This window comes from Acanthopagrus latus, chromosome 11, assembly GCF_904848185.1.
Source record: "Acanthopagrus latus isolate v.2019 chromosome 11, fAcaLat1.1, whole genome shotgun sequence".
NCBI classification, from domain to species: Eukaryota; Metazoa; Chordata; class Actinopteri; order Spariformes; family Sparidae; genus Acanthopagrus; species Acanthopagrus latus.
The window spans coordinates 27,911,490-27,937,074 of NC_051049.1; the positions used below are offsets into that span (position 1 = coordinate 27,911,490).

Sequence of the window (25,585 nt, forward strand, 5' to 3'; positions counted from 1 at the left end):
TCATATACATTTTACTTCACACAGTGTATTGCTCAGATGACAAACATACCGACCTGTCAAATGGCGGTAAATATAAGTTGTCTACATGAAGCAGATAGTGTTCAACCTGCCTCTTCTGTCAACCTGGTCCCCTGAGTTATACAACATATTTAACATACTGTAAGTGTGCAAACACAATGCCCTGCAGACATATAGGACAGTTTCATATTTTCAGCATGATGGCAAAGGTGAAGTTTGGACACAAATATATTCCTGCAGGGGTGCACTGAACCGTTTTATCCCTTAAGGCGACATAAAAGACACTTGTGCCAAAAGGCAGGGCAGGTGATCAGCTGATTTACAAAGAGTGTGTATGATGGGGAAAATGAAATTGAAAGACAGCACCTCTGTTGTTGCCAGCTAAAGAGCCAACAGATTAACTATTGTATTACTGTAACAACTATTATGACACAGTATGAATTTTAGTAGACAGTACCTGAAATTCTTTGCAGACTTCAGATTGTGCATCAGAGGACACATTACCCTCAGGATTATTTAGTGTCTCAGTGGGGGCCAACTTATTACATTTTGCTGTTGGTCGGGCAACAGGAACAGGAATCCACATGGTAGGCAATAAACAAGTCACCATATACTGTAAGCTCAGATATATTACTGATGCCCAAGAAATACGTCCTGAATACCCACTACATTTATTATCAATTAAAATCAAATTAAAGATTATCGTCTTAATCTTAATTTGAAACGTGGGAAAAATGTGTTTTAAAAGTGCTTTTTTTATCACATATGTCTCATTCAATTGTTCACCTATATGCCAGTAAAAAGTTGTTTATGGTATTGTAGATTATCTTTATGTTAAGAGGGTTTAATGTCCTGCAAAACGACAAAAAGATTGTATGATTTATCTTGCACTCTGCGGTGTATGCAAATTGTCCATCCAGTTCACTTTCTTAGCTTTTACAGTGCTGCCATGAATGTTAAAAGGGAAAGATGAACGTTCAGCACTACTGTCTACTGTGAATACCAGTCAGAATCTTGACAAATCACCCCCTAGCTGGGCCTAACTACGCCGACGCAAATAGCACTCCACTACTGTTTCTATGGTGACTTGGACTGGGTAATGGAATACTTTAATGACAGCATCAATTAATCTGATCAGTGATGTCTGAAATGTGTATTCAATAGTATAGTAGTTGTATATAGATAAAATAAGATTGACATTCAACCTTTAACCAAATTTTAAAATCTAAAACCGGAGTCAAGACTGAGATCTGTGTAGGAGTTCGTAGAGGAAGTGACCTATGACATTTGTCATTCTCTGAATAGTTGCGATGCAAATCAAACTACACTTAGTAATCTGACGACTTTGAGGTTAAATATAGTCATATGTAAACGTCTACAGTAGTAGGAGGTTATCTGACCTCAGTCTGTTATCAGTCGTGGGGCCTAGGTCATTTAGGAGTTGTAATTTCGATACTATTTGCTTAATCTCAGTTCAAGTACAAGATGGCTGCCATTGATTGCCATTGTGTCAGGGAAGTAGTGGCCTTGATGGATGTGGGTCCGAAAAGACCAGCTGATAACACAACTCATGACGTACTAGAGCGAAGGCATGTTGGAGCCCCAGTGCGATGTCGCACCGTGATGTGCTTGTGTCTTTGCACATGAATATCTCGTATCTAAGAGCGTTGGTCATTAATCTCATTGTCAGTGGTATGAGGTGCGGCTGGCAGGCTGGAGCTGTGTCTGTTCCAATTCAAGGCTTCCCTCTGGCCCAAGCCAAAATAAGAACACTTTTCTTCTTATTTTTCAGGCTTCTACATTCTTGTCTGGCAGCTGTGCAAGCATGTTGTGGAACAGAGCTGAGAATCTCTTAAGCTGGTAATGGTCTAGAAAAGCCAGATCTGGTGGAGGTCTGTAGAAGTGTAGAAGACATGAACCTGCAGCGTCTCCAGAACTCTCAGTGCTAATATCAAGTTCAATTCTGTGAGAATAAACTGTCTGTTGGCTTAACAGACTGACTCAGGTGGCTTTGAGTGATAGAAAAGTAAATGCAGCAAATCTGTTCATGATATGTGTAGTTTGTTTGAAATTTACAATGTTTAGCTTAAAGGTTTGTTTGTATTCCTGCAGGAATTTGAATGAATGCCATGTGCTTTTGTGGTTTCATGCAAAAGCGGCTTCGTCATATGTTTGAATGTGTGGTTGAGGCAGAAAGTGTATGTTTTGTATGTTTTGTGTGTTTTGCCCACATGTGGATAGTTGCGTCCTGTGTATGTGTGTGTGTGTGTGTGTGTGTGTGTGAAACCCTGGGGTTAATGGCATTAGCAGGCAGTGATTGGGGCTGATGGCTTTCTGCAGCCGTAATAGCAGCTCCATTAAGTGTTTACTGTGAGCCATTCCACATGTCAGCTGTAGTCAAGCAGCCAGAGACGGAGGGCCGAGGGGCCGTAACGGCCCGGGACACTGGGAGGGAGGCAAGACACAAAGGAGGGGAAAGGGGAGGATGGAGGGGTCAGCTGGCTGCAGAGGAGGGAGGTCGAGATAAATCATCACTTAAACTATGATCCTCTTCAGTGGTTTGGAGTTTTGTGTGCATATTTAGAGATGTTGTTCTGTAATAGTAGCTAGGACACATTAATTTGCAGGGATTGATTTAAAAAAAAAAAATTACATTTTCTGACATACACATTAAGTTTATGTCTGAAACAGCATAGCTCAGTGGTGAGAGTGCACTGTGTGACCTATACAGGAGAGTTCTGAGTCAGCAGGCTGCTGTCGGTTTGTACCAGGGATTTTCCCGCAGCCTCGTAGCTTTGGTTGTGCTCTATCTGTGCTCTATCTGACTGAGGCATATGGAAAGGATTAAATATAATACACTTTGAGGAAAAAAGAAGTGGCAGCCACCACAGCTGAATGCTGAAGCCATGAAAACTCCTACTATATTGAAGTGACTCTGTTTTCTCCACAAATCTTCATCCTTAAATTTCTTAGTTCTATTTGACGTAATTATAAATTTGATAACTTTATTTTTGTCTTCTCATCCTATGTCAGCATTTTGTCTCATTGAATTCACTAAAAACTCTAATTGGAACATTTGGATTTCCATTTTTAAAGTTTTTTTTGACAGTCTTTGCTCGTATTGTTAGTATTTTTTGCTAACTAAATATCTGAAATCAAAATTCTTAATCACATTGCTATTATTAATTACAAATTCCTTAATATATAAATATGAATATAAATATAATCTAAAACTTACATATAATCTAAAACTTACATTATCATATTGCTCACCCTTAAATGGTTATACTTCATACAATCTTGAGCATTTCACCAACTTGTAACCAGATCTAACAGCTGTACGAACATGCATATGAGAAACTTAAAATGTCACAGGCACGATATATACATCCATGTTTTTGTACCGTCTCTGAACAAAACACAACGTTTGAACCTCAGGTTTTCCCTTGTGTGTGTCAGAGTATAACTCAGGTGAAGGGGTTGTGGGTGGTTTGCAGGGGTCAGTCTCCGTCTCTTAGCTGGAGTGTGGGGTGTGTGATGGGGGTCATCCTGTGGCCATGTGAACAGGAAGGTGCGTGTTCAGTGTGAAGGGCTGAACCTCTGAGCTGTTTATCAGATAGCTAATGAAGCAGAGCAGTCCTGAGGGAGGGAGGAGGGGAAAAGAGAGGAGAAGAGGGGCAAAAGGTAAAAGGAGCAATCAAAAGAAGAGGGGCTGTAGAAAAGAAAAAGATGAGAGTTAAAATGTGGGAATACCCGCAGTGAAGCCAGTACTTAGCTGTTATGCCTGAACGGGTGTTAGTAGAATGAACCACATGATTTCACAGAGCGCTCTCTTCCCTCTACAATGAGCTGAAAAACACTTATATTACACCTTATATTATTTATCACGTTCCTGGTTAAAAATCAGCAGGGGCCACGTCACTCAGCTCCTGCCGTAAACATTTTCTCTGGCTGTGAGAGAAACCGAGCTGCGTTCCCAACTCCCATCATCACAGCCATCCAGTTTACTGCAGGCCTCACATTCATCAGTGTGGTCCGCAGGAAAAGAGCCCGCTTCATTACAAGTTCAAATAATCAGCCAGTCAGATGATCCAAACAGTATTACAGTGTAGATGTCAGTGTTTGATATTTCACTGCCCACACTGAGAAGGGAAAGGTTGAATTATTTGGAAGTTGGCGAATGTGAATCCACCTCTGATTAAATTCTCAGGCTCGATCTATGGTCTGTGTTGTTTATGTTGTAGTGTAATATTTCAGGCTGCAATGAATGATATATTTTCACTATTAACACATCATGTTTTTGGAGTCATTCTTGGATTTTGGATTTGGTCAGATAAATGAAGTAGATCAAAGTTTTTCAGTCATCATGTGTTCGTCATTTTGCTTTAAAAAAAATGATTAGATTAATCAGTTATCCAAGTTTTGAATGACACACAGTCTTACCACTTGTGTTACAGTATTCCACTGACCTATAGGTGGCAGGAACATGGCAAAATATGCAGTAATGCTCCATTTTGGGCAGGGAGGAAAAAAAACTGTAAGCTAGTAAGCATTGGTGTAACTAAAGCAGGATTTAAAATGCTTTCAAGGCTTTGCAAATGTTTGATGAGCAAGGGAATGCCCTTGACACTTTTGTTAGACCTCAAGGATACACATAATGGTGTTTAATAACCTTGTAGCATAACTTTAGTTTGAATACAAAAAACATCACAGGACTCCTTTGAACAGAATGGTTTTGTAAGATAATTTAATTCTTCTGCCAACTTTTGATTCGTTCATCCTACTGTCACTCATACGCCGAGGTGCTATTATTGGCTTATGTAGCAGTGTGAGAATCTGGTGTGTTCATCAGGGGCCGCAGGGTGAGAGGTCAGGCTCAGGGGAGCCATCAGCGTTGAGCGGTCAGGTGACCCTGAACGATCCTGAGATAGGATGGCCTCGCCTCCCTGAGGAGGAGCATTCCATCACTCCTGCTGTGTGCTTGTGTGTATGTGTGTGTGTGTGTGTGTGTGTGTGTTACAGATTACCTATGTGCTTCTATAATACCACAATCAACACACACAGCAAGATAATCACAAAACATTTTCCTAACGTGCGAAAGGCTGATTAGTTCATTCTTTGGTAGCACATTCTAAAAAATAGAATAATCATCAGGAGAGTGTTTCCCTCATGCGCTTTTTTGTGTAATGAACACTGAAGCTCCTGATGGGACGTCAGTCTTTTTTCAGGTGTGTCTGCAAAAATTACATTTTCGTATGACTGCAGAGGGAACACACAAACTGCTAAATGTGCAGAGGGAGACATCCTGCCTTTACTGTGTCCAACTGTATCCCATAAAACATCCTGATGTGGCTGAATGGAAGACATGCACACACCATCCAATACAAATCCAAGTAGAGCACATAAACTGTGCTGATGTTCTGGGAGAGAGAGAGAGACAGGCAAAGTGATTAAGTCACCTCAGAAGAGACAGAAAGGAAACCAGCTCCTCTCTGTCTTCAGTGGGTGTTTGATGTCCAACTAAATATCAGTAAGAACCTGCTGCATTTAACTCTTTATTTAATCACTTAAGATATATCTTCTTTTACCTGTCCCCCTTACAATATAAAGTGATTCTGAACCATTGATTTTGATATTATGTATGTTAAGTAGTATGCTAAGAAATCAAACAGGATAGATTTAAGAGCTGAAGTCAATCCACAGAATCACAGTCCATAAATATAAATCATCCCCACCCATACTGTATCACATGAAACCTGTCTATGCTTGTGACAGGATTTTATTTGTCAGTGCATGTGCAGATATGAGCGTCTGTCTGTCTGTCTGTCTGTCTGTCTGTCTGTCTGTCTGTCTGTCTGTCTTTATGTCCCTGGCGAATCTCTTCTAACCAGTCAAGATGTGGCAGAGGTCAGCAGCTCTGACCTGCTGGCACTGGTTCACCATAAATATTATGAAACCATGCACAGACGCCCTCTCTGGCTGTTTAATATAGTGCTGTGTCCATTAGGGGACCTAGACTATCAGCTTTCACTGGGGTATATAGACTAATAATAATACTGCCTGAACCGTGTACTTGGAAATAGTGAACACGAGTCTGAACTGGATGCTGGCCTATTTTTATTTCAGAAGTTTATCGTCTCCTTAACTTTGCTATTAACTTTTCATCTGTCGTTTTAAACTGTTGGACCGTGTCAGTTGTGTGACGATCTGTTTTTAGCATGGATAGATAGGTACATGTGCATTCATGGCCACGTGCGCATTTTTTGTGTGTGCCAGCAGCACAGTGGGCCTGTGGGAGTGCTCTGTCCTCCTTTCCCACGATATTTGTCCCATGAGCCCCCGCGGTGACGTCAGGACAGAGGTACAGGCGAGTGCCTCGCTCAGAGGTCACAGGTTCACTTCCTGTCTGTCAGGACCAAGTTGGGCAGGGTCCAGTGTGGAGCGCCGAATTGTATTTATGATCTCCCAGTGGTTTAACCTGTCTGTCTCTATCTGTCTGTCTCTGTCAGGCTATGTGGATGATGCTGCAACTGAAGGAGCCAGAGGATTTCGTCATAGCGACTGGGGAGGTGCACAGTGTGAGGGAGTTTGTGGAAAAGGCCTTCAAACATGTTGGGAAGACTATTGTGTGAGTGCACAAAAAACACAACACAAACTGCTTTGAAACACGCATGCTAGGTGCCATATCTCAGTACCCCCATCACCCCCCCCACACACACACACATAAACATGTTGGTGAAGGTCTATGTGACTGTAAAGCCTGCTGTGTTGGTTTCAGAAAAACAGACAGGTGACATGTTTTGTCTGCGCGAGATGTTAAAGAAACAAACTTTAAGAAATAATGGGGGGGTTAGAGGAACGGATAGCTGAACCTTCCAGCAGCTGTGGGAAAATACTCGTTCCAGTTAAGATGTGTGTCTTTCCAGGTGGAAAGGAAAGGATGTGGAAGAGGTTGGCTGCTGCCAGGAGACAGGAAAGGTATACGTGAAAGTGGACCCAAAATACTTCCGTCCTACAGAAGTGGTAAGTCAGATCTCTCCCTTTGGATTTGTGTGTACTGTATTGCTTAAAACATGTTCTGCCCAAGCTGTGGTTTCACGGCTCTCTGTCAATGACCACACATATTGTAAAGACCGATTTAGCTGACCTTGATCACATTAGCTGTCACATTATCCAGTCAATGGTTGGTCAAGATTACTGTGTCAAATGTGTTCCTTTATTTTTACATGACATAACATGACATAACATAACATAACATAACATAACAGAATAACTTGCCTAGCACCTAGCATGGCATAAAAATAGCATAGTACAACATAAAATATAACGTAGCATTACATGGAACCTAGCATAACATAACATATAACCTAGTATAACATAACATATAACCTAACATAACATAACATATAGCCTAGCATAACATAACATGTAACCTAACCTAACATAACATACAGCCTAGCATGATATAACATACTGTATAATGAAGCATAACATGACATATAACAGCAAAATAACATAACATACGAGCACAACACAACACAGCATTAGAAAGTGTTTAGCTTCTCTGGTGCCCTGGTGGATGAACAGTGTGCTGTGTAACCGTGTTACCCTCTCTGTCTCTCTGTTTATCTTATGTCTTCATATTAGCATACTGTCTGATGCGTGTTTTTTGTTAAGAATTTATTTCATGAGCAGGAAGAGGTGATTAGGAGTCACAAATGCAACTCTCTCTTACTTTGAGCTCTTTCTTCGAATGGCCTGGTGACGTGTTGTCACAGATTTGCTGGTCATGTGTGTGTTTCTTGTCGATGATACCTTGAGTGAGCCCATAACTGACAAACCCCCATGAACATCACACTTATTGTTTGTATGTTTGTTTTTAGAAATTTGCAAGAAACAACAGGGTTTTTCTTTATCACTCCAGCCCATGCTAACTTGTCCCTGTTGCATGTTTTAGCCAATTAACTAATAACTGATTATTGATTGTGTTACTTTTTTTTGCTAGCCAGCAGCATTTCATTCAGTTTATTACTGGCTGTGCATCAGGCAGAATACAGACCATATGAACAAACTACAGTTCCTGCAGCAGAAAGAAGTCAGTTGACGATAATGTATGTAGTTCTTCAAGTTCTATATAAGTCATGACACAGCAGGGCACATATTTCCTGTTCCATATACCTGACCTTAACATGAATGTAACATTTTTTGTCTGCATGTATCTGATTGCCGGTCATTGTGTCTGGAAACATACACTTATCAGCCATAACGGGTCCAGTTGACAGCCTCGGGCTGCTTATTGTATGCTTTTAAACAGCTGGAAACCAGCCAGTCCCCCTTTTTAAGAGTAATGTAGGCTGTATCCTGCCAGTTGGTGCTGAATGGGTTCTCATAATCAGGCAAACAACCTTGAAAAGTTTTCTTTAATAGCAAGGGCGGGTTTTGGTTTGGTTCACTTAGCTGCTATGATAGCGCAAAAGCAAATTATTAGTGTCATTTTCCATTAGCTTGTTCATGGACAAGTGTGCCCGTATTTACAACAGCTGTGAACATCCAAACCAAAAAAATTAGTCATCATATTATCCCTCCATCTCTCTCTAGGTGTGAAGTGTCTCTGATACTCAGGAGGTCTTTCTCTCATCGCTGTGGCCCAGGGGTATTGTGGTTGCTCCCCAGGGAGGGTGTAGAGTTACCCAGGGGTGTTGTGGCCAAGATTAGCTGTCAGGTTCTCAGTTTAAAGCGAGGAGCGCCCCTCTGCTGAGCTTTGGCCTGGCAAGATTAGAGTAGAGATCCAGTTGAGTGATGGCGGAGGATTAGCAAGGAGGCCCTGCTGACTGACTGCTGATGTGATGGAAGCGGCGGTCACACACCTGGGCCTGTATTCTTTGTGCATGTAGGCTCATTCATTGAAGGTCTTAACCCTGAATCCACACCGAAAACTACCAAAGACACTGGTCAAGGTTAGTGATAAATCAATAAATGGACAATATAACCTGTAGAGTTGATGCCTATCTAATGTGCTGACATGTGATGTGGATGGAATGTCGTTCATGAAACTATCACACTACCCAGTCCATTCAGAAGCTAAGACTTCTGATAGAGCAAACATCTGCATACAGCTGAGAGCAGCTTTGGAAGGTTTCGAGATGCTGCCAGAAAAAAGTTTTGATGACAACGTGTTGGTGTATTTCAGCATAACAGAACAGTGTTTCAAGACCTGCTGTTTTCACATTTAGTGCCCTAACACACCAGGCCAATGTTGAGATAATGTTGAGAATTCAGCTAGGGGGCGTCAGCTAAGAATGATCATATATTGAAAAATATGATTGTTTTTATTTATCAATTGCATAGTCAAAAACATTTTAGAAAATGACAAAACAAGAAAAGTTCCAACTGTCAAAATCTTGTAAAATCTTTTATTTCCTGATCAACAGTCCACATTACACAGATATACATATGACAGTCATACAAAACAGAGAAAAGCATAAAATCCTCACATTCTTCAATCAGTTGCTCATGTCTTAGTTTGCATTGGTCTGTGTAAGTGAAAATAGTTTCTGACTGTCCAGTTTTTCAGTGAATGAAGTTACGTGGAATGTGGGATTGCAGGGAAAAGGAAGGAAGTTACAATGGGCTATTTCTTTGCTCTGTTTCACTGTGGTTTTATTTCTGTGGCTGGGTTTAAAGAGACTGAAGAGTATTTAACCCCTGACCCCTCCAGACTGGAAGTGACTGACACCGGGCTCACAGCTCAGCATTGTGGCCATCCTGAAGTGGAAATACCTGTCATCAAGTGACGAAGAATTCAGCTGACGAGGACTCTTTTGTTGTTTGCTGTTAAGGTGCAAGAAGATTTGGATCCTTGTGGGGCCTGTGTGCAGATGTGTGTGTGCAGATATTTGTGCACGTATGTGTGCGTATGTGAGAGGAGTGAGTCCTCGGGCTGTGGTGCTAATATACATGTAATTCATCATTATCCCTGTCAGTGTGTGTGTCTGACAAGAGCTCATTTATCTCCCTAGCCCCTTGGGACAGGGGTGAGCAACCAGGGAGGGGTGAGAGGGGGGTTAAACATGCAGGTGTGCGTCACATGTGGTGCGAGTACGTATTCCTTTATCGTGCACTTGTCTGTGTTTATTTGGTATAAGATCTCCCTAGGCTGCAGAGATGATGGCAAGTGAATGTTTTGTCTTGGAAGCTATTTACTTGGGGTGAAACTGGTTAAAAAGGAAAAATAAAGTTACCACCATTGTTTGCAGATAGTGTGGTTTGAAGCTGTCAGAATTGTTTTGAAAAAAGCTACAGGTGAGTTTCAGACTGATCCAACTCTCATGGTTGCTGTTTGTTTCCAGTGTATTGGCTTCACAAAGCTGTCAGTCATGCTTCTCAGCCTGTGGGTGTCTGTCAGTACTGAGGTTTGGCTCAGGTGAGCAGCCTCTGCCTCAGCCCTTATGAAGGTGTGTCAAAGAGTATTATGCTCTAATAGTTATGATTAGTTTCGGTTGCCAGGTGATACACAGACAGTACCATGATCATGCATTTTTCTGGTGTGATCAGATGGTTTCCTCTGTCTGGTTCTCATAGTTCTGTTCAGAACCCTTTGAGAGATTTACTAGGTTGGGAAAGACTGTGTGAGATCCTTCTCCTCGCTCTTGACAAGGTATCGTCAGCATGAGAAGTCAAGCACAGAATATGCCAGAGTTGAAATCTGAAGACTAAAAAGGCAATTACAGAGGCACCACAGCAATTTAGTATTGCATCATAGTCGCGGAGCTTGCAAGAGTCAGATTTTAAAAAGAAGGCTCAAAATTGTCACAACAGAGGAAAATTATTGTGTTTTTGGAGCTCCAAATAAGTATGCTGTATCCTCTATTTTTGAATGCAGTGTTTTTAACATCTGACACTCTGAGCCCCCCTCACATCAAATCAAGTTAACTTCACCCTCATCACCACATGTCTCTGCTCAAACCCTCCTCTCAATAACACTGGTATTGTTGGTCAGTGGTAAATGTTAGGCCAAGTAATGAAAATCTATATTGAAATAAATGTAAAATTATTCCCATAAAGAAAGGGAATAATTGTACATTCCTTTACACATTTTTTTTTCTCATGTTGTTTGCATTATTGCTAAGCCCTGCTGATGATAGTATAACCATTTATACTTTATCTTAAATCTTATTTGTGTCAATGTTTCCCTCATTGTTCATCATCATATATCTTTTTTGGTGAATAATTTCACTCTGATGACTTCACTACAATGTCTTCAGAGTTGTTTCTGTACTTGGCAAAATCCAATCAGAGCCACAGAAGAAATTCTACAACTGTACCAGTGTGAATAGTACTTATCTTGACATGTGTTTTTTTTTTTTTTATTTGTCATATCAAGAGGGAACTCTTTACATTTTTGAAGAAACATTTTTTAGTTCCAAAATCATCAAAACACCTCAATACTATGATTTCCATTTCGTGAACTTTCAGACAATTTCAACTCAGAAGTCATTAATTCTCCTTCACTGGGTCATTCAGCTGAGTACTTCCCATATGCACAGTGAACATGACCCTACAAAGGGCATCTAACAGATGTTTTAATACTAAATCTAGAGTTACAATTCAGTTACATCCAAAAACTTTTGTTCTCTTATTGTTTTGGGTTTTTTTTTATGCAGTTTCCCTCTTCAACCTGAAACATTTATTTCAGATCAAGTTAGTATGTGCACGTATTTATTAAGGTGGTGTGCGTCAACGTGCATGTATACACTTGTGATAGTCAGTGCTAATGCAGCCCTGCTGTCATTCTTCCAAGTTCATGTGTCGCTGGAGGCCATAAACTGCTGCGAGTTGAGTGACAGCTCTGCGGTTTTTGTCCGACCTCTCATGCAGCAGAGGAGGAGAAGTGGTGATAAATGGGAAGTTGTCTCTTAATCTGTCTTTATCTTTCTCTCCACAATCACTGTTTGCTCCAGTGTTAACTTCACTGTCATTTTCTCAGCACACCTCCTCGCCCTTTTTGCCCTTTTGCTCTTATGTCTGCATCTCAGTCTTAGTGATGCAACAAGCATCGGTCGGCAACACAGGAATGCCCTTACAGGCAAGATTATCGTCCTGTAAGGAAGAGCAGACAGACCCTCTTTATCATCTACCACCTACTAACTGCTGTAGAGACCAGAATCGAAAACTTCTTCCTTCTATCAGACAACCAGGACTTTATAATCAAACTCAGATGATTGTTGGACTGCAGCTAACAATCCTCCACTTATTTGATAACTTTTATTATAATCTAATCAAAACAAGATTGGAATGCTGTTACAACTGCATTGGAAGTGATGGGAAAATCAGTGCTAATGAAATTCCAAAGTAAAACCACAAAAACTTAAACTCCGATAACAAATTAATTATGTGGCGCTGGCATGCATAGCACAGTGACTTCACACTTTTTTTATCAATAAAATTTCTATCTTTCTATATTGACATGAAGATGGAAATCACTCGTATAAGCTACTAAACTCTTGGCAGCTGTAAGGCCAGCTCACTGGAGGCACTTCTGTTTGAGTTCCAGGGTGGAGCTCCTTATTTATTTATTCAATAAAATTGGCTTAACTTTTTTAAAAAAAAAAAAAAGAGCTAGAAATGATAGTAAATTAAAACTGTTAGTTCCCGGTGACCCAAGGCGACATCTTGAAATGAAAAGCATGAACCAACGAATGTTGTTTTTTGGGGGGGTAGAAACACAAATGACTCAAAAGATTAATTGATTGTCAAAATTGTTTGTTTTTGTTGTTTGATTTTCTGCCATCAGTTAATCAACTGACAATTTCAACACAAGATTACTTCATAATCCTCACACTGTGGTTCACAGTTGGCATTAGTGGGAGGCTGTTTGTTTCTGTTCAGTGTTTTGATTGACAGAAAGGAATCACCATTAGAAATTCCCATGTATCAAGAATTGCAACAGTAAGTTTGGCTTTGTTAGAGTCACGTACAAGCATTCTCTGCAGTGCAGTCATGTGCTGTTAATACATGACTGATCATTCTTTTGTTTTAAATGTACAAGTTTATTCTTGTGTGGCACAAACAACAGGCGCGCTGCATACCATCACAGCTGCTTGAGCCTGTGTGAGCCAAAGTGTGAAGTGTGTGCTGCATAAACACAAACTAAAATACACAGTTTGTCATATCAGGTCGAGATTTATCTATGTGTTCATGCAAAGAGAGGAAAGACACTGATCAAATAAATCCTGCTCTTATCTTTGCTCTGACCCTGTGCAACATTCAGTCGCTGCATCAGACCATATTCATGCAAGTCGCCTGAATGGATGTTGGTGATGTGAGTTTCTGCAAACCACAGATATGTTGAAACTTTACATTTCTTTATGTTGCAACTTTACGTACCTTAAATTTAAATGTTATGTACTGACAACCCTGTGTTTATGATCTACCTTCAGGCACAATGCCATCTTGGAAATCATCAGAAAAAAATCAGGGGCTTAAATTGCATGGTTTTGTCGCCAGAAACACAACTAGAAAATGTTGAGAGTTCTCCTTCAATATGTCACGTAGTGTACAAATGTTGAAACGCAGTCTCAAACTGTGGACATTGGCTTGATACCTAGATGCAATTCCAGTCCCATCCCCTGTACCTCAAGGAATGAATGTAGACTAATATACATTTTTTTTATTCTTCCAGTAGAAACTGGCATGAAGTGTTACGTGGCAAAATGCAGGATGCATTCGCACCTGTGGGATTTTTTTTTAGTAGAGCAGTTGCCCTGCCGGTTTGTTTTAATCCAGACTACAGGTGAGAATCAAAAGCTTCAACTTCAACCTAAAAATAGCCCTATTGATTCACCACACCTCAGTATCTGTCAACTGCTTGTCTGTGAGTACGTGTAAATGTGTGAGAGTCTCGATTCTTAAGTTCCTCCTCAGTCCAGATGACTATCATTCCAGCAGGTAGAGGTGCGCAACGAATTCACCAGAAACACACTCTGCTGCATATTCTCATACGTCACCAGTCCTGTCGTCATTGTATGAGGAGCTCAGACAATGGTTCCTGTGATCCAGAGGAATAAACACAGCGGGTGTTTTGGTAACCTTTTATGACTGTTGGCGAACAGAGTCAACCTACCTGTTGAGGCCATTAATGTTGCAAAGACACACCTGACTGATCAGGATGATAAATAATGTTTTGTATTGTCCAGCATTATTGAATTTAAATGACAGTTCCACCCTTGCATACTCTTGCGTAGTTAGATATCATCAGTGTGTGATGTTGAATGCATTCCTTGTGGCTTTGTGATGAAGTGTTGTGACCTGCCTTAACTACTTCAGTTAGTGATCTCATGAGTCTCACAGACTGTCCTTTGATTGCTTCCACAGACAGTCCTCAACTGAACAAAGGTGGACATAGGACAAAAACCTGCTGAAATCTCCAATTAGAGGCCTTTAGCCCTGACATGCATGCACACACCCCTAAAATACTATTTATCTAGTGTAGTTAACATTGGAGTTCCGAGGCAGGGTGCCATGGAACAGCTAGAAAATCAAGAAAAAATGCACATCATGAATTTTTTCTTTTTTTTTTTTTTTCTCTAGGATGCAAATACATACTTGCACACTCTACACTACCTAAACCCAAAGGGCCTCCAGGGAATTTGATAACGACTGAACAGTATGGCTGTATTACCTACATATCATTGAGTTTTTTGAAAAGCAAGATGCCAACCTGGCAGAGTATTTTGTAATAGACCTTAATGAATATAAAAGAACATTGTAGGTAACATTGCAGCTGTAGCATTATGCAATTTGTTGCTCAATAGAGTTGGAAAGCAAGAGAGGAACAGGAACTTATATTATTACTACACCTGAAGCTTACTGCAAACAAAGGTGGAAGTGTTACAGGTTGACACAGTGATAACGGGATTAAAAGAACATAACATAGTAATGTTAATCTTTGTATTTGCAGCACCAAGTTAAACCAAGTGCTTCTTAAAAGATAAATATTGAAAACCAACAGCATTAAAAGGAAATTGAAAAACGGTCTTGGGTTTAATTCAGTCCTGATCCCAAATTCCTTAATCAATGTACAAATGTACTTTAGATAAGAATCTCATGAAAATGAAATTGAAATGTAAACAACAGTGGACCACCACAGACGTTAAGGCGAATGTATTCTCATGGTGAGGTTTCATCTGACTACACTGTAAAGCAAAAGATTTTGGAACTCTTTCAAATGGGGAGTCAAGGGTCGGGTAAAAGAGACGTTATAGTCATTCAGAGGGAATGAAGAGACATATTTGTGTGCATCCTTTCCTCAAAGACATTTCCAGTTTTGCAGTACTGGGGTGAAGAATAAAAAAGAGAGCCTGAGAGAGAAAACTTTTTTTGAAGTATTTCAGATTGCTGCTTTCTGAAAGTAACAGAAGTTAGTCATAGTCCACCTGATTCTTATGCTGAAAAAGGGTTGGGTGGGGGAGCTGCATATGACAAGTACTTTGCTTGAAGCATGTTGACACCTTTAGAGTCAGAGTGGTGTCTTTTGTAGCAGTAGATATGAGGCGCTTGGTTCTCAGGCCTCGCTGAAGAAACAGAGCTGGTGTTGGGTTTCATTTGACTCCATTCAGGCAGTCCAGACCTCATAAATCCAATCCCAGGATCCTTGTAGTGCTGTCTCCACACACAGAATGACTATTGCAGTTTCTCTGACTGGAGGACGATGAGACAAGCTCTGTTTGAGGTGCTGTCAAGTGTCTTAGTTCTTCAGCCGATATTGAAAAAATCTTTCTTCTTGACCACACCTTCTAAATGAAACTAGTGGTAGACAACTAATGCACAGAGAGGCCGTACAATTACAGAAACCACAGTGTCAGATCCCACTATGGAGCAAATTCTTCTCCCTAACAATGAGAAAAACAGGTATGGCCCCACATACATGTGTGCTGCTGACATAATGGTCCTGGCAGGCAGTAACTCATACACTTCTGTCCTTGTGCCCCAGAGAAGATTTAACAGTTGGCCTGTTTTGTTTTGTAATATCTGCTACTTAATGAAGCCTGAAATATGGTGGCTATTTCAGAGTTTCCCAGTACTAGGTTGGAATTCTCAGTAGGCGTCCAGTTGAGAGGTTTTTCAAAGCACAAGAGACTCTTGAACCCATCAGCTCCTACTTCTTCAAGAAAATTCAGTTTTTTTTACAATGGGAGTCTTATTTTCACTCTTGTGACCATATTCCTTTGGGTTTTTATTGCATGCTTACCCTAACCCCACCAGGTTTATCATGGAGATACAATGCCATGGTGACATTGCAAAACAAAGCCTGACAATGAAGAGCATTCTCAATGAATAGAATGATAAGTTGAGTAACCTCTGACTTAAAACTCGTGTTGCCAGATGAAACACCATTTATCTACAGATCAACACAGGCAATACGCTTTGGCAGATCTTATCTCAAATTGATATGCAAACCTTTCTCTAATTAAAAAAAGGGTAAAAAGTGATGGAACATTTGTAGAAAGGAGTGGAATGAAGCGCTGGTAACTCCCAAACCATACAACCACTCCAGTACTGCTCACTCTTGTTATGTCTGATGTGATCGCCACTTTGTCTGACAAGTCGTCAAGAGCCATGAAAAAGAGGGATTGTACTATTGAACTATTTTTGTCTGAGCGTCAGTCCAAACTGCTGCATCACACGCAACTTTGAAATTTCAACCTCTGGTGGAACGAGAAAGAGAGTCATCCCTCTGTTTTCAAGAAGTTAAGTTCAACCCAATTGTCTAAACCAGTTTTGGGAGAGAAAAGTTTTCTCTGGGATTTTGACTTGGTTCAACTTTGACCCTGCTGTATTTGTCAGTTTGTAGAGATAATCAGTTTGCAAGCGAAAGAAGGGCATTTGCCTGAAACATCTTTGCATTTATGTATCACTCTATTGGACTACATTCCTGTTAATGTCGTCAAGATCATTTATTGTCTGATAGCTCATGTGATGATGATGCTTGAACAAGACATTTATGCACTCACTCCTTGAGCTGTTTCCAGCAGTAGAATTAGTAACTAAAGTATTATCATAACCTGAAGGAAAGAAGGCCAAAACCACAAACGTAACACTGCTGTCATTAATAAAATGGAATCTTCCTTTTAAGGGATTCTGCTGAACAGAGCTGTCACAAAATGAATCTGTCAGAGTCACTGACCTGCCAAGATAGTGACCTGCTAAATATGTTGAACTGGATACATAGATATGATTGCAGGCAGGCTGTAGACTGAGGTATTCACCTTTATTTGTCAGTTATCATTCAGTTGAACATGTTTTGGACAATGTGGGCCTGTCTGGTAAGGAGGGATAGGAATGAGCAGCTATTATTGTCCTACTTTATGTCTCTGGCAGTGTAGTAGTGTCAGTCAGAGGCCGGCAGTGGCAGCCAGGGGGCCGGTTAGGACTGCTGGCTCTCTGAGGTGCTCCATCTCAGGGCCGAGGCAGAGAGACCTCTAACTGAACCGCAGCCGTTTGGATGAACAAGTGCTGAGACAGCAAACTCGGCCCATTTCCCTGGGTGGAGCTCCTATACTATACTATAGGTTTTTAAACAAGAAGAGGTGGCGGTCGGCTGTGTGCCAGTGTACAACTTCATTATCATGCAAACATGGTCCCAAAGCTCAGATTCACACATCACTGTCAATTAGTTTAGTTTTATTCCACAATTGTTTCTCAGCAGCAGTACTTAACACCAGCATCTGTGATCAATTTGTGCAGTTTATGTGTCACAAATTAGTCTTTGTTTCGAAATCAGCCTGTGTCTGTGTTTCAACCTGTCATATTGGGTGTTGGCGAAGAGACTGCACTCCAGGATTCCTCAGATTCTTCTTAGTAGAAGGCAGTGATAAGGGGAAATGCGAGGTAAGGAGAGGCCTTGGTGTTCTGACAGCAGTTTGCCGCACTGATGGATTGAGGTGAATGTTTGAACACCAGACAGACATAAAGAAGCAAATAGCTTTTATGAGCAGCAAGATTTATCCATTGAACAAGCTTTGTCGAGCTTTGCCGGCTGAATTTATGACACTTGACACACGAAACGGGCTATCAGCGCTTAGTTTGGATGTTTGGCCGAGTTCCACAGTACATTCACACAGAGGAAGCATGAAATATTAGCATTATTTTAAAAGGTTTCCGTATATTAGGGAGGAATTGGCTGTCCTTTTCCAAGATGGTTCACAGTAAAGCCATTCACTTTTCCCTTACCTGGAATTCTGCTGTCTGGAAAGACCACTGACAGCCAGACTCTCTGCTGCTCTGGATGGAAAATGATAGAGGATGATAAAAGACAAGGCTGCAGAAATGGAGGCACACTTTAGCTAGTAGTGGAAATTTGTCAGTGTACATTAGCGCTTGTCAGACAGTTATTATGATTATTTAAATATGATTTTTAAAGACACAATGACCTGGAAACTTTTCATAGTGGTGTCACATTGAGTAGATAGCTTGCACCACAGCTTCCCTGCAATAATTGCCTGTACTAAAAATATCCCTATCAGAGGCACAGAGGAATGTCATTTTGGATCTGTTGGGACAGGTAACTTTGGACAGACAATCTTGATGTCTTGGATTGATGATGTGACAATGAAAAGTTTCAATTGCAGGTTTAAGGGGAAAAAAAAGGCTGCAGCATGTACAGGTGTTGTTTGCAGACATGTACAAGTCCTGGATATGATTTGTAAATCAGTTTAGGACAGTCTTAGTAAACACTTAAGAATTAAGTAATATAGCACATTTTCACCAAATAAAACCATTTAACATTTAAAAGTCAACTTTTGACAATGTATTTTGTGTTTTTTATCTTAAGCCATTGGGCCGTTAATATGTATGAAGTGAAAGTGCAGGGTTTGAAGTGTCATGTTCATACTCACATTTCCATATGCCTGCTTATCTGATGATGGCCAATCAGGTCTTTAACTTCCTCTCTGATAGTTTATAGCAACAGTCACTCGCCGTATGGAGCCACTCTCTCTTTGCCTTCCTCTCTTTTCAGTTCAAATCACTGATGCTTTATTAATGTTACCCCTTCTTGCTGCTAATGTGTTTGATGTTAGACTGAGTTGCTATTTCATTTTTACTGAACAGGATCCTGAGGGCTTTGCAGTTGATGTTGAGCTGGCTAAATCTCCCTTTACCAGTGGGTGTTAACATTAACATATGAATAGCATATGTAACCATAAAGTTCAGTGGATCTAATTAACTCACACACTATTAGCTCTGCATGTATTTGCCCAAAAACAATGATAAGTGTGTCAAATTTATTTTGTATTGCTTTAGCATTTGATTTTTCTGGTTTTGTTGGAGACAAATCTCTTTTTTGTAGCTTTACTGTTTTAAAGAAACACAAAATCAATACCAGTACAATCAACAAGTACTACTTAGTAATATTAATAAGTAATACTACTTCTGCCAATGCTTTAACGGTATTTTAGTCATAAATATTATTCATCCTGACATTACTCTTAGTTTCTACCACTGTGCTTGCTGCACACAGCTCTCCCCTCCCACATGTGCTCCCATACCATCTCTCTCCTCTGTGTTTACCCATGTGTGATATAAAACACTCTTTTCAGTCAGCCATATTTGGTTGTTCTCTGCATTAATGTGATGTTTTGATTGAATAATTACTGCGTGTACATTAAGAGAGATTACAGAATATACAGAACATATAAAGCAGTACTGACCCCTATGTTGAAAAAAAAAAACAAAAAAAGAGGAAACGTGTATTATAAATCTCACCAATTCTGCTTGTAGCCAAGCTTCTAAATGTGTAGTGATTTTTGTGTATGTGTGTGAGAAAATGATCACCTGTCAGTTTCAGTGACACTAAGCTCTTGCAACAGGGTTTGATTGAGTTGTACTGTAATTAAAAGGGATTATGTACTTTAGGAACTACAACATGATCAAAAGCAGATTTGTGTTCAGGGAGAGCACACCCATGCACAGTTTACCCACATGCACATGTTAAGTTTGGGTGCGGTTTTCTTTAGTATAGAAGCTATGATTTAAAGCCCCGCTCCATTGTCAGCTATGTGTATATCAAACTTAGTGGCTTTTTGATTCTTATTCCTTGATTCAGACACATGTATAGAGTTGCTAAGAAGAATGTTTTTTTTTGTTTTTTATTTCTCCATTTTATAACCAGTGTTGATTCACAGTAATAGTTTTATTTTAATGAAATCTCTAACAAATTAAAGCTGGACTTTCCTCATTGCTATAGGTTTACATTATGTGTCCAACAAATAGTCTTCAGTTTGGTCTCTGAGAAGTCACTCATTGACTTTTTTCACTTACCTACAGTGATTAAAAAAAAATCCCCAATTTTAATTTTATTACAGAAAAGCAAGTAAGAGCCTGGTACAAAAGACTATTACAGATCATACAAGTTCAGTGAAGTTGTGAGAAGCAAGTTTAAGCAAAGGTTAAGTTTCTACAGTCTACAGGGCTACTTTTCTCTTCAGATTATGCAATGGAATGAAATGGAAGCTCTGGATATCCAAAATAGCTCCTGCTACTTCGCAATATCATTGTAAAATGGTTGGTTTTCTTTGCAGGAGGCCATCACAGGCTCAGTGTTACCTCCCAGTAACCCGATCCCGTGCAGCACTAAAATACAGACTTTAACCAGGGTGTAACAGAGACACACCAACACAATGACACAAAGAGGCCAGCAGTGTTTTAAACATGTTTTTAACCATGTCCAGTTCTTTATGTAGTGCTCCCTGAGATCACAGAACTGTCTGTCAAGGGGACACTAAAACGGGTGTGTGGGTGAGGGAGGAGGGGAGGAGGCTGTGGGAGAGAAGACGGAGGGTTTCCGACGGATACCACTCCCTCGCCACGCGTGAACTGATGTGAATTTAGGTGACAGGAGGCTTTAACCTCTGCGAAAGGATCTGTAAGGGGAAAATGGACAGAGAGGGCTGAAAAATGGGATTGACCTCTAACCCTCAGAGTCGGTAATGTGATCGTGGTATCTCTATTGTAGAGGGAGAGGGGAGGGGAGGAGGTCACAAGGGGAAAGGGAAGGTAGCAGCCACACCGCACTGCTGATTAGAACATCCTGTGGTCAGCCACATCGCTGCAGCTTACAAACACACAAATGTTCACACACACACACACACACACAAGAAAATACTATACACTATCAAACTAGAAATGTGTCAACCGGGGAAAAGTCTTGACTTTTCCAACTTTTCACTTCAGTCAGAATGACAACATGTGTTTTGTTAGGCATGGCTATAAAAAAAACTTTTTATAAACCAGCCCAATGTGTTGTAATGTAGAGAAATTATAGCCAAGCCCTGATGATCTTGATTAGATTTTTTGAAATGATTAGGTCACCATAGACACTTTCTGACCTTTAAAGACTTGACTTAAACAATTAAATTCAAGATAGTAGTTCTTGCAACTAGGTTTTGTTTTTCAGTTCAGCAAAATGTAGGAGAACATTCATTCTTTTTACAAGTGAACACCTGAGTGAACCTGAGTGTTTTTCCCTCGAGTGCATTTTGCTGGAAACTTAAAACATTGCACTTCATAAAATATGTCTCACCCAACTTGTTTCAATAAAAAACTATATAATATTTGAGATTTTTAGTCTTCATACCACTTACTGGAAATAGGCGAGGCCATCAAGGTTTCTCCCAAAAGATGAATACGATTAGTGTGACAACCATGCAATTCACTTTTCATGTTTCTTGTCAGCTGAAAGTAGGGTGATACTTCAGAAAATGCAGACCAGCTGACACTGAAACAGAAGAAACAATTCAATGCAAATGGTGCTTGACCTGTTTGTGTATCTTGGATTAGAAAATGTGTTGCAGTTGGGAGGAGCTCAGAAGAGACTGATTAAAAAAACGAATCATCAAAATCGAAACAGCAGGCCGAGATATGACTGACTGAATTTTAGTCAACTGTGTGGCTGCAAAAACACTGGACCCCTGCTCTTCCCACAGCTGTTTTCCAAGTGGTCGAGGTCCTCATCATGAGTAAACCAAATATTATGTGGATTGGTAAGTGCCCCTTCAAGGACTTAACATATTAAGGGCAATTTCACACCTGCCTTGTGTAGTTTGGTTGAATTGAATCCTATAGCGTTTACCCCCTTGGTGCAGTTCGTTTGGGAAGGTGTGAACACATCAATGGCACTTGGGTGCGGACCAAAACAACCGGACCGAGACCTATATTATATATATATATATATATATATATATATATATATTATATATATATATATATATATATATATATATATATATATATATATATATATATATATATTATATATATATTATATATATATATATATATATTATATATATATATTATATATATATATATATATATATATATATATATATATATTATATATATATATATATATATTATATATATAATATATATTATATATATATATATATATATATATATATACATATATATATATATATATACATACATACATACATACATACATACATACATACATACATACATACATATACACACAGTCATGAATTTGATGCCTGCAACACACGGAATTAGAAGAACCACAGTGCGTTGTCATCTTATCAGAGTTCTGCCAATCAAAACAGTCAGAGGCGTCACCTCTGGGAGATACTCTGATGGAAAATCACAGCAGCTTTGTTTTCTATCCTGGTAGCACGTGCCTGGTTTCATCTACATATGAATAGTTTATTTTCTCTCTTGACCTTTATTGTTTTAGTCCGTTAAGATTTCAAGTAAATATGAAAATGAAAGAGCAGCTTATCTACAGAGAACACCGGTTCTAAAGATGAGCCGCACGTCACTGATATCGCCAGTGCAATAGCATGCAAAACCGTCTGGGGATTGTTGCGTCATCACTAACCTATTAAGATTTGAATGGTGTCAAGGAAGGAGGACATGATTTATATTTTTGGATTCACATCTGTCTTTCCGCACTCTGCAAACAAAAAACCATATTCCTCTTGAAAAAAAAGCAAAGTAGGTATACTTGCTCCTAGTGTGGTTTCACCTGCAATGAAAATTAGTACAATCCCCCCATTGTATCACATTTCTTTCTTGTTTCAAGAAATCTCTGAACCAACATTCTTGTGCAAAATCTCACACTACCGTCATAGTTTTCAAAGTAATAGACAAAACTGCTCAGCGGCCCGGCACCTTTTGTTAATTTTGGTACAATCCTGCCTGAAAGTGCAGACTGAAACACCTTGGTTTCTCACTGTTCAGTTAAGAAACAACTTAATCAAATTTTACTAGCCTGAGTTGAGAGGTTGATTTCTCAGGGGCAAAAACTCAACTCTACAGTGATTTATTGTATGATTGAGCAGACTCGTTAAAGTTAGCTGTAATTGATGCCATAAAAAGCTTGGCCGCCAGCCAAACCCTGGGTTGTGTAATGCCACAACCCAGGGTTGTGAGTATTAGAGTATTAGACTACAACGAGCAGAGCTGCGTTTTCTGATGTCTTCTTTGTGTTTGTGGCTCAGTCTGACTGTGCTCAAGCTTGCTGAAAGAGGAGAGCTTTAGGCAGGAGCTTTAGTCTGCTTGTAGGAGAAAAAGAAAGGGAGATTGTGGATTGTGTGTGTGTGTGAGTGTGTGTCTGGCAGTTTGGTATTTCCTGAAGGAGTTTCCTCCTACCGTCAGAGCGGAACCACCCTGGGCCCCTCAGCAGTCCAACCCACAGACTGACCCGGTACTGCTCCCAGAAAGAAACAGAGACATGGCAACAGTGTCCAGCCAAATTGTATATGAAGGTGAACGAATATAAAGAAGCATTGATAAAGACGGCGACAAACAGTGGAGTGAGTTGTTATTAAGGCAGGAACGCCTGGTCTCACCAAGCCAAGGCACTTCTCCAGTTCTGCTGCAGGCTGTAGGCAGCTATCCAATAGTCTGAGAGTCTGCGTGTTCCAGTGTTGCCCATATTTGCATACATTTCTACCGTGATGTCAGCGATGTGATGGATAGGTGTATCTTCAGCATCTTACAGTAATTTGTTGACCGCAGTCTGCCCCAGAGATAGCTAGGGAGCACCGGGGATTGAGGGCCAGGATTCCTGCGCTATCAGCCAGCCTCACTCCGCGCTGGGCCTGACGAGAGAAACCTGCCAGATGAGGTGGAAGGAGAAGTGGGAGAGGGGGGGAGAGAGGCTTGTTGACAAGGTGAGGGAGAGAGGGGTGAGTTATGTCAGCCTGTGTCTTTGCCCCCTAGTCCCAGCTGGGCTTGATTACCCAGAGTCCTCCACTGAGCAGTTCTAGGGGAACATGGCCACAGTTGGACTGTCAGAAGGGAGCAGAGAGGAAAATCTGGGCAGGTTTTCAGACCTCAACCCCCCGGGCTGAACTGGGACCACTGCTCTTATACTCTACTATGACATTTTTCTAAATCATGCTGTTTTGTATTTTGAATGTTGGGCTGTAATGTGAGGATTGCAAGAATACAAACAAATCAGTTTTTCATATAGTGTTATGTGTAAAGGTAATCTCAGGTTGAACATCAGTGTTTGGACTACATTTCCCATTGAACCTGCTGCTTTCTTACCCCAGCCCCAAGGAAAATGTTTTATTCTTTTCACTTTAAAAGCTTTCAGCTTTGGACAATATGGATAAACTTCCATCCATCCATCATGGTGAGGTATACCCTAGATAAGTTCCCAGATCATCACAGGGCTGGAATATCAACAACCATTCACGTTCACAATCACACCTACCGACAATTTAGAGTAACCGGAGAGAACCCACACAGACACAGGGAGAATTTATAAAGTCTGCACAGAAAGGCCCTGGTCTCAAACCAAGGTCCTGCTTGCTGTGAGGCAACAGCGTGCTGCCCCAAACATTACATGTGTTTTTTGAATTTTCCAAATAAATTTCCATCTTGATTGATGGCAATTATTCCTTGAGTACTACACTAAGTGACGAGGCAACATGAAAAGACCAACAGACGGTTTTATGCCCTGACAACTGTCATTTACTTTTTCAAATCCACTTCATGTAGATCTGTGGCTTTTGCAGGTTATGTTTTTACAAAGTTCAGTTTCTCAAATCTACCCAGAGTCAGTCCTCTTCCCAAACAAATCAAAATGGATATCTGAAAAGGAAAATAAACTCAACATCTGTGATGCTGTCCCAGTTACCTCTGGTGTTTAATGAATTTTTCATGAAATGTTTTGGAGGCAGGATTCTGCAATATTTGTCAGTTTGAGAAACCACCTCATAAATACATGAGATGATCCATCTGGTGTCTCTTGTCTTCATTGTGATGAGAAGAGACAGAAGGACAAAACACAAGGGGAGCTCAGAGTGGAGACGTTGAGAATGACAGGAAAGGCAGGAAGGAAGGAAAGGAAAGGAGGAAAGTGAGTGAGGGATGGAGGGGTAGCACTGGCTCAGAGCAAGTCGCTGAGATTTGAATGTGTGTCTTTGCAAGAGTGTGTGTCTCCTATAGAGTGCTGTGTTTATAAATCAGAGAGTCGGGCAGTGTGTGTCTTGCAGGGCCGGTGTTTCCTGCAGTGTAATCTGAGTCTCTGGTGGAA

General features: G+C 40.4%; 1 protein-coding gene across 1 annotated transcript in view; it reads left to right on the plus strand.

Annotated features, from left to right (window-relative positions):
- The window catches only part of gmds (GDP-mannose 4,6-dehydratase), a 153,478-nt gene that overhangs the window by 112,566 nt on the left and 15,327 nt on the right, over window positions 1-25,585 (plus strand). Inside the window, exons 8-9 of the mRNA XM_037115781.1 lie at window positions 6,528-6,646; window positions 6,945-7,041. Coding sequence (XP_036971676.1) covers window positions 6,528-6,646; window positions 6,945-7,041 — 216 coding nt within the window. The remainder of the gene's footprint in view (window positions 1-6,527; window positions 6,647-6,944; window positions 7,042-25,585) is intronic.